The 9,667-nt window shown below is 39.4% G+C and overlaps 1 protein-coding gene and 1 long non-coding RNA gene across 2 annotated transcripts; both read right to left on the reverse strand.

The window, feature by feature from the left end:
* Nucleotides 1-183: 183 nt before the first annotated feature.
* On the reverse strand, nucleotides 184-3,967 carry LOC145485339 (uncharacterized). Its single transcript, XM_081464018.1, has 4 exons — nucleotides 3,602-3,967; nucleotides 3,259-3,373; nucleotides 1,800-1,934; nucleotides 184-1,035 (listed from the first exon to the last, which is right to left on the reverse strand). Exons 1-4 carry the CDS (start codon nucleotides 3,843-3,845, stop codon nucleotides 945-947), a joined length of 585 nt encoding a protein of 194 aa, XP_081320144.1. The 5' UTR covers nucleotides 3,846-3,967; the 3' UTR covers nucleotides 184-944.
* Nucleotides 3,968-6,543: 2,576 nt separating this feature from the next.
* On the reverse strand, nucleotides 6,544-8,363 carry LOC145485776 (uncharacterized). The gene is made up of 2 exons (XR_014049223.1): nucleotides 7,739-8,363; nucleotides 6,544-6,839 (listed from the first exon to the last, which is right to left on the reverse strand). It is a non-coding gene; the product is annotated as an uncharacterized LOC145485776 (long non-coding RNA).
* Between the last annotated feature and the right edge of the window lie 1,304 nt (nucleotides 8,364-9,667).

The following is a 9,667-nucleotide window of genomic DNA, read 5'->3' on the forward strand; positions in this document are numbered from 1 at the left end:
GAGTCTCGAAGTGAATTATCTCTATGTGAAAGAAATTCCCCTAAGAAAGTTGCAATAATGCTAACTAAAAAAAAGGATAAAACTCTACATCATAATCAAAATACTAATTAAGGCTTGTTCATGAGTGAGTTCAAATTTATCGTCTTGCAGCAAGCTGAATTTGTCCTTGGTGGACATCGAGGGGATCATATGCATGGACCTAGTAGCCCTTTTCACGGTTAATTTTTCTTATTTGCATTACAATGTAATCCAACGTGGATGCGAGGCATTTTGGGGCTAAAACTACAAAATAACCCGAAATTGCCTCACATACATGCTAGATTTTATTGTTTTGCAAATGAGCAAAGGTAACCGTGAAAAGGGCTATTGATTTCGCAAATCCCTGCCGCGCGTGCGCAGTATTAGTGACTACTCTACTGCTGCAACTTTGCTATAATCTTGGATAATTACCCCACTAAATTTTTCTTTTGCTGATTTTTGCGCCAGAGAGTCCATAATTGAAGTTACCAGCTGTTTTCGGGTTTTATCGATCACAGTTCTGCTAGCTTACAAGCGCTGTTTTCGTTTCCAAAGAGCCATATTCGTATTCTCCGAATAAAACCTATTGTAAATCAGTAATTGTAAGCCGTCCCAGAAATTACCAACAAAATGTACGAATAACACTGTTCTCTACATCCGCTTTTAAGTCTTACCGTATTTTTCTTCCAGATTAAACCGGGATTTGGCCATGACAATCTTTTGCCTCATTTCTCTTCTAGAAAACGTACAACACAGCAAATAGGTTTCACTCGGGAGAAAAAAATTCGGGTGTTTGAGTGATGCAAAAATGTTCATGTAAAGTTCCTTTTCAACAAAATTGTTCAATTCCAAAACAGAACTTGAAGCTCAGTTATGAAACATAATGATCTTTGTTGAATTTCAACAATTCTAACAAGTCAGTATACTTACTTCATAAATGGGCGCCGGAGATTAAGAACAGCTCTCAGTTTAAACTGAGGTTTGTAGATAATGCAGTTTGCAAGTCGATCTGAGAAGCTAAAAACAGAAAACAACGTTTTACATGCACGTTTTAGGAATATGCAAAGTACAGTGTTGATGTTCATTTTGGTGACCACCTCGGGCAATTGGTAGCTGTTCAATAGCAACAGGATAAGAAAAATAAAATTTCTTAAAGGGATCGATACTATCACAGTGATTTTGCAGTATTTTTAGTCAAGGCTAAATCATGACTGAGTAGCTTCTCTAGAACGTGAAATGCTAAGTTTAAAGAAAAAAGATGAACATATTTTGAAGTCTACGTACAAGACGTTTTCAATATGACATTACAACCTTGTGAATGCGTAATTAATATCCCTCTTCTTAGCACATCAACACACGTGTATCGTTCTTTTTAAAGAAATCTAGACTACTGAATTAAAGTTTTTCTATCAATAAAAAATATATGCCTTTTAGGTTTTGATTGTTTTCAAGTCACAACCACAATAGTGATATATATGGCCTGATTTTTTGAAATTTCGATATACCTATATAAAAAAAATCCTTAATCGTACCTTAACTGGTACGCTTTGATGTTATCAGGCTCTTTTGGTCTTGCCATGGTTACCATGGTTACTTCGGCTCGATGGCGACTCGCGAAAATACGAACCACGGCTTAACCAAACTCACCTGATATGGCGCCTGACTGTACCGAAAAGGTTCGATTAAGTGTAATTGTATTATAACAAATGCCCTGTTGGTCGATATCCTTTCAATGAATAACTAACTGACACATCGGGAGCCGGGAAAGTTTCATTACTTACCTTTCCTTCAATAACTTGTAAATCTTTTTGCCCATCTGTGAGCTTTTCGTCCTGCATCTGGTGTCATCACCAGGATGTACAATGAACACAAAGTGATGTGTATCAACATACGCATTTATGAAAATGCTGATGTACCTATGACAAAATGATAAACGGAAGGACTTATTTGTTACGATTGAAAATGAACTAAAGAGAATTGCCGCATTTTCCTAGGCTGTTACTGATAATACGTCCAACATTAAATTCTTCTAGGTAAACAAGAGATGTAACACCTTGTTGAGTTGACAAATTGAGCTCTTGAGAGAAAGACCAAATAAAAATTCACCTTTATGGATTCGCCGAATTTGCCGAATTTGGTCATTTCACGTTGTTGTTTGCAGAAGGAAGATATAAGAGTTACACAAATTTATCGTCACAGGTGCATGATGGCAAAATAAATATTGGGAAAAAAGAAACAGTTTGAAAAAATATTCACAGTAAAACTATTTAAAATGTCTAATAATGCTAGAAAATTTAATTAACAAATAAAGATGCCTCGTCTGTGCTCTGTTCTGTTGTAAAGCACGCGGGAAGCGGTAGAACACGAAAGAAGTGTGTGGAGAAACATGCGATGTAGTTGAGTGTTCCCTCCTTCTTGAGTGCTCTACCGCTTCCTAAGCTATTATTGTCTATATTAGGCAATTATAAATTGTATCCAGTCATAACTGGTTTTGGCCATTTCTGATTGGTTGACAAAGTGGCAAGTTGGCTGTCAGCGGTTACTAAATCAAAGAAACGTTTTGGAAGTCAATTACAGAGTTCGTAGCGGCAATTTAACACAAAACAAAAAGTGGCACATGTTTGCTAATAAATTGCTGGGCATGAAAATATAAATCGAAAATGTAAATGAAAATTATCAGTGCCAACTGCACGATGAAGTTATATGCCCTCTGTTTGTAGATAATGAACTTGAAATTTAGGACTCTCGGCTTGTGTGGAGGGAGGAAACCCACATAGAGAAAAACCCTCGCTTCAGGGACGAGAATCAACAACAAAGTCAACCCACCTATGACGTCAAATCCAAGATTCATGGGAGTGTTTTTTTACTCAGGGTCCAACTCCTTAAACTTGTATTTTATTTTATTAACTCCTGAATAAATCTTGTATGTATGTATCTTCAAACCCAGGCCAAATTTAATTTGTGAGAGGTGAGTGCGCTCGCCACTCCAGGAAACCGCGTCAAATTCTTTCTTGTTTCTGAAATTTTCCTTCGTGGAAGCTTCACTGCATCCAACACAATGATGTCATTTCCGTTGGAAATGACGTAAATGACATCATTTTGTTGGACGCAGGAAACCAACTCAACCCACTTTTGACATCAAATCCCTAGATTCAAATCCAGGCCACATTTGTGAGAGGGGAGTGCTCTCTCCACTGCGCTATCTCTCCCTTGCTCCCCAGGAAACAGCAAAATACTTACGAAATCAAATTTCGTGCTTCGTTGTCAAAATCTTTCTTCTTATCGAAATTCTCCCTCCGTGGAAGCTTTCCTGCGTCTAACAAAATTATGTCATTATCGTCGGCATCTCGGGCACCTGTAGAAGTATAAAATGTTTATATAAGGACCTACAAACTGCCATGTCATTTCTGAGACACTATTCAAACAAACTTGTTTCTCCATCCCTTTGGCGTCCGTATTAGAGAGGTTCAGCTGTTAGGGTTAAACGATCCACTAATTCAAGTTAGAGAGTATACGAAGTCCTCTGAATCTTAAGTCTCTCCTCCCATCATCTACCTGTTTTTACATACTTGTTACACCTTACCTATACGGAAAATGGCATCCTTGTACGGATGGTCGTCTGTTTCGTCAGGAAATTTTACGTGACTTTTATTGGTGTCGTGGTTGTTAGTCACAGTTGATTTGCTCCTATTTCCTTTCGCCCAGGCTGGCTCGGCATCAGTTTTGTCCTCAACGGATTCAAGCATTATGGTTTTCGACGGGGAGGAGTTACCTTTATAGTCTAAAAATTGACGGAAAAAATATCTACTTGCATTGTCAATGCGCATCGAAAAGGTTATTTCGAACTTTGCTTATACAACACCCTTTTTTGTCTCGCTCCTCCCAGCTTATGACCCGAACTGGTCAATGGTCAGCCAAACAGACTGATCGATAGAATGATGACCGACCAACCAAGCCACTGATCTAACGACCAACTGATCGTGAACGACAGACCGAGCAACTGACGAACAGACTAAACAAATGACTAACTAAACAACTGAGTAATTAATTAAGCAACGCACATACTTATTGACCGACTGACCGAGAAGCTCCAAATAAGCTGAATGAGTGGCAATGTGAACAACTTACGAATGGACTGACCGGCCGACTAAGCAAGCTTTGTAACAAACCGACATGCAACTGGCAAAGGCCCCGTCCACAGTACACCGGAGAAATTTGAGAACACAGCTAAATTATTCTAAACATGTAATGTCAATGCAGGACTTACAAATGGGGCCGTTCATGTTGGCGCAGCCATAGTGAGCAAGAGGTTTCTTGCCTTTAGATACTAGGAATGATAGAGAGTAAAATAATCAGACATTCTGTTTTTAATGTGTCTTTCCAATGGCTTTAAAAATGGGAGTTGTCTTCACGTTCACTCTAACTGTAATATTTGAGAGTATACTAAGTGTATAGTGATCTAAACTGTTATAAGGTCATAAACTGACTAACTGACCGACCGACGGGCTGATTGACGGACTGACTTTCTGAGTGACTGAATGACTGACTGACTGACTGACTGACTGACTGACCGACTGACTGACTGAGTGTTTCGGTCTGTCTTGATGACAGACTGGATGACCATCCGACCGACTGACTGTTGACTAGGCAATGGAGGGAGCAAATTATTTATTGGCTCTGTAATTTCTCTAATTATTTGCATGTTTCGATGAATGATACATTGCATTGTAGTTCACTGATAAACAAAACACTTACTAAGTCCATCTGCGTCAGGTACAATAAAGGAACCACCCAAACCCAGCAAGTCCAAAGCTCTCTGTAACTTGTCCTGTAAAAACAATGACCGTGATAAGTATCCTGAGACATCGACCCGATGTCTAATCAAGTTTCACCGAATGAAGAGTTTTTACGATGGCATCTGTGTTTTCAAGACCAGTCTGCAAAGAACCTTAGACAATAAGTGTAAAGACCTTTGCAGATGGTCCTGTAAAAACAATAATGATGACAAGTATTCCAGAGATGTCGTCTCATCACACAATAAAGTTTCATATGATCACAAGTTACCGTGTGATTTTCCTTTTTGTTATATAGGCAAACTGACTGTTTGCGCAAAAAAAAAAAACAAACAATAAAAAGCGGGAAATGACGTCATCAATATCCTCACTACACATTTATAGTCGAGTTTCAGAGGTACGCCGAAGGGGGGCGGGGGATATTCCCAGCAATATTGGGTTGGGGTGTGTGGCCCGCTTCCCAAAACCCTTGCGCTAGCTATGACTAAAATCTGCTCTTTTCCCTACCCTATTTATGACCTTAAAAACTGCCTTCTTTAAAAGAAAGAACATACCGAGCTCAGAACTAGAGTGCAAAAACCCTATTTATGACAAATATGGCCAAAATCGATACCCAATTATGGTCAAAACGGCTGAAAAATCATACCCTTTGGGGCCATACATACTTATATGATAATCCAAATAAGGGAGTACACCTCCCTGGGACGGGGGGGAATCGAGAAAATGGATTTTGGCAGGCAAAAACTTAAAAGCAGTTTTCTTGACCACGAACCCCACAGTAGCTCAGACTGATTACTTCAAATCTCTAACCCAATGTATTGCATTTTTTTCCTGTGCATCACTCTCTACCAGAACACAGCTAAACGACGGTACACTGTTTACATTTGTATTTTAGTTCCGCGCTGTGACTCGAAGAAGTGGTCTCATGCAGTCGATATTCGTTTTACTCTCTACAGAAAGTGTCTTGAAAAACATTTTTAAGCTCAGTCAATATTTCAGACAAAGATTTGTCTTCGACGAAGCGCGTTAACCGAAACCTTGATTCCTTGCTCTATGTAATATAATAGGCGGTAGCTTTTGGCATCCACCCATCCAGGAATAAAGATAAGCCAAACAATAGAATGACCTTCACCCTGCAGTAAATTAGCCTTCGGCCTTCGTCCAACTCACCTCATCTATCTTCATGTACTGTAATTTGTTCTCCTGGGTAGGCCCCTCCTCAGCAGCTGGTGTGGGATCTTCGTCGTCGCTAGTATCGTCACTGTAAGTTTCCCATCTCACCTGGCTGATATTCTTCTCTTCAACTGTAAGTTGCTTCACAGCAGCTTCGGCGCCAGTTTTACAGTCCTCCCCTTGATTACTGACTTTAGGTGTTTTACTCAGTTCTTCACCTTCGGCGCCAAAACCAGTTTTACAGTTCTCCTCTTGATTGTTGACTTGAGTACTTTCCTCAGCTGGTAATTTTACTCCAACAGCTTGGGTCTCAAGGTCTTCTGTCAAAGGTACATTTTAAAATTTTTTTCTTTTTTGTTTACAAATAAATGAATTAAAGAAAAACACGTTTAAGATGAAAAAGAACATAGGATGCATCAAGTTGCAAAACAAGAGCCACATATATAGCAAAAACGTTGTACCAAAAAGTTCTTAATAGATTTGTAATTTGCTAGCGGGAAGTCTCTATCAAGAAAAACCATGTCCATCAAAATCATTTCCTACAATAGCTGGCAAATTTATTTCGTGATATTGACTATTTTTTCCTTTCGATTTAAGAAATTGACCTATCGAGCAGTTAAATTCGTGTACTCTTTTACGACCTTGTTAAACCTGGTAAATACTTTACTTAAACGTAACAGCAAACAGCATCTGTGTACGAACCTTGATTTGTTGTGTCAGAGGAATTCTCGTGATTTCTCGTTGTGGCGTCATTGTTAATCACATCAAATGTGGCCCAGGCTTGCTCGGCATTACTGTTGTCATGGACGGATTCAGGCATTGGCGCTACAGTGGCTGCTGATTTTCCTCTAAATTCTAGAAACCGTGGACAATGATGATCAAAAGACTGTAAGTTAGTCTAGCATGTTTTAGTCCACTTAAGTAGTGTGTGGCCTTGAGTGACCGTCACGGTATTTTAGCTTATTCTGTTTACTTCGGTTAGCTATGAGTCCTAAACTTAAGATTAGCAGAGCAACAGTCTTAATGGGTAATGTAACGACCAGATAGCAAACAAGGATGATATCTATCTGTCCATTATAGTTCGAACTTTTATTCAAATTGAGACTCATATGAACTTGAAAAACGTCGGCCCGATGGTTTTCAAGTTTGCCCGAATGCAATCCGTCTCAACCTTTTTCAAATTTACCCAGCCATGTGCTTTTTTTTAGGTTTTCAGTGTTTATTTTGAAGTCTTTATTGTGATGTTGCAGTTAATTCTGTGACTGTTTCATGAGCTCTAAAATTCCATGACCTAGCTATAGCAGCCCCTTTCATGTATGCTTTAGATATAAAATTAAGATTGTTGTAGGAGTTGATCTATTACCAGACACTATGAAATTAAAACACCCCGGGCCACTTACAATATAAAAGTTAAATCGGTGAACCCCTTCCTTCTAAAATTTCAACTAAGGCCATTTTTTGGTCCTAAAACCACTTGCTTACAGACTAATTGCCGGGCAGACAACCAGATTGACCGACCGAAGGACATCTGACCAACCGTGCGACTGACCCACCGATCAACTGCGGAACAAACCGAACAAGTGGATAATTGACTGACCGAGTGACGTAACGTGACCTTAACGTGAACAAACCGAAGAGCCGAAAAACAGTTTGACCGCTGACCAACTGAAGAGAATCGAAACAAACCGAGCTACTGACCAGCTGCTCGATCAACCAACTGAGCGCTTGTAAAACTGAATGAATGGTAGACTTACTTGTGGACTGTCTTACTGTTCGGACTCTCGAAGAATCTGCCGGTGTTTTCTAAAAAGATAAATATCATTCGGTGGCTGTGAGACTACTTTAATACACCTCTAAGGTTATAAATGTCTCACTAGTTTCAAAAATCCATATAAGCCAGAAAAATAAAATTGCCTTTGCCTTGTAAAGTGGCCTTTAATTTGTTATTTACTCAACTTACTTCCGTTTTCTTCTTCTTCTGCTTCAATTCGTTCTCCTGGGTAGACCCCTCTTCAGCAGCTTGCTTTGAATCCTCTTCCTGGATAGTATCGCCATCGGGTGCTTCCTTCCCCTCCTGGCGGATTGTTTTTCCTTCAGCCTTCAGTTGTTCCACAGTAGCACCGATGGGTTCAAGGCTGCCTTGGGGAAAGTTTCTCTCCTCGGCTGTTAACTGGCCACTATCAGCTTGGATGTCGAGGTTTTCTGCGTCATCCATACAGTCCAAGTCTGATAGAGCGTTTTTCAGTTCTGACTTCTTTTGTGGCTGCTCAGGTGAAAAAGAACAGAATAGAAATGAATACAATAGAATGAAATGGAATGGGACAAAATTAAGTAGAAAATAAAAGATAAACACGCAGTAGAAAAATATGTCCCATCGGCTTTCTTGATAAAAAGTTGTGGCTAGTCTCATCTCGCAATTACCTGGAGGATTGTTACCGTAGGAACAAAGCTATATTGCCGCCCCCAATAACGATCCCACAAGGTACTGCGAGATAAGACTCGCCCAGTTTTTGTCTCATTTCAATTCTAAAGTGGGGAATAACAAGACACTACATCCATTTGAAGTCCGCACAGGGCATAATGAATGTTTTTTGGCGAGAATAATTCTTTTAAACTTAATTTTTTTTGTAAAGGGCACTAAACCAATGGTGAAGAACTTTGGGCGTTGGACATTGCCTCTTGATAACAGCGTGTACTGATTACATGGAAAATCTTCTTTGATTATCGAGCCAGGCAATGTGATATTGTCTCAATTTTTCGTTCATAGGTAGACGCTAATTAAAAAAATAACTGTGTTTTCTTCTTGATCTGGATTGGCTTTATTCTGCAGGGAAAAAGTCACTCCAGAGGCCCTGAAGACCACGAAACGAAGAGGGCGGTGTTCAAGATTTGAAGAACTTTCATTCTGGCTTAAAATTTGGGCAAATTTTTGCGTGTGTTAGGTTTTGTTAGGAACGAACAAATAACTTTAAAAATAAGTTTTGGATATCAAATTTGTAACAAATCGAGAACTCAGCCGTACGAAACGAATACGATTTTGAAGCAGTCGTCAGTTTTCAACAGCCGAAACTCGAATGCACATACGTTCTTCAAATTCAACTGTGCAGCTGTTTGTGCTAGAACGAAAGAGAAACAACAACGAAAACAACAAAAACCACTTACCTCCATGATTTTGTCTAAGCTTTGATTTCGTTTAAGGATAAAAAGAGCGCGTTTATCTCAGTTATAAGACGTCTTGCTATCAGTACGACCGCACGATTGCAAAGTGACGAAAACTATTTTCCTTCCAATTAGTTACGTCACATTGTCGTAACAATGCGAGCAGCAATGATGACTTAATTACTTAATTATCAGTTCGCCATTGATAATATGATGAATGGCCTTATGTTGGTTTATTTTACTGCGTTTTAAAAGAGTCCTTTCAAATTGGTTATATGAACGAGGATAAAATAAGCAAGCAAAATGGAACCCGAAAGACGCACACAGAAACTGCGCACTAACAACAGACCTGAGCGTGCCATAGCGCGCGCGCGAATTTTGACCTAGAAATGATCAACCTCATTCCCGTGACTTATTCTCGGGGTGGGAAAAGACCATGGGAACGAGGTTGAGAAATGATGATCTTTAGAAAAACAGAGCAGTTATTGTTACAGGAGTTTAGACCAGGGAAAATAACAATTAAT

The sequence above is a fragment of the Orbicella franksi genome, chromosome 4, assembly GCF_964199315.1.
Source record: "Orbicella franksi chromosome 4, jaOrbFran1.1, whole genome shotgun sequence".
In the NCBI taxonomy this organism is placed as follows: domain Eukaryota; kingdom Metazoa; phylum Cnidaria; class Anthozoa; order Scleractinia; family Merulinidae; genus Orbicella; species Orbicella franksi.

Coding starts and splice junctions, on each gene's coding strand:
- LOC145485339 (XM_081464018.1), bottom strand. CDS start 3,845: ATGCGCATTGACAATGCAAGTAGATATTTTTTCCGTCAATTTTTAGAC. Junction 3,374..3,601: donor GGATGCCATTTTCCGTATAG/GTAAGGTGTAAC, acceptor ATACTTCTACAG/GTGCCCGAGATGCCGACGAT. Junction 1,036..1,799: donor TACAAGTTATTGAAGGAAAG/GTAAGTAATGAA, acceptor TTCTGTTTTTAG/CTTCTCAGATCGACTTGCAA.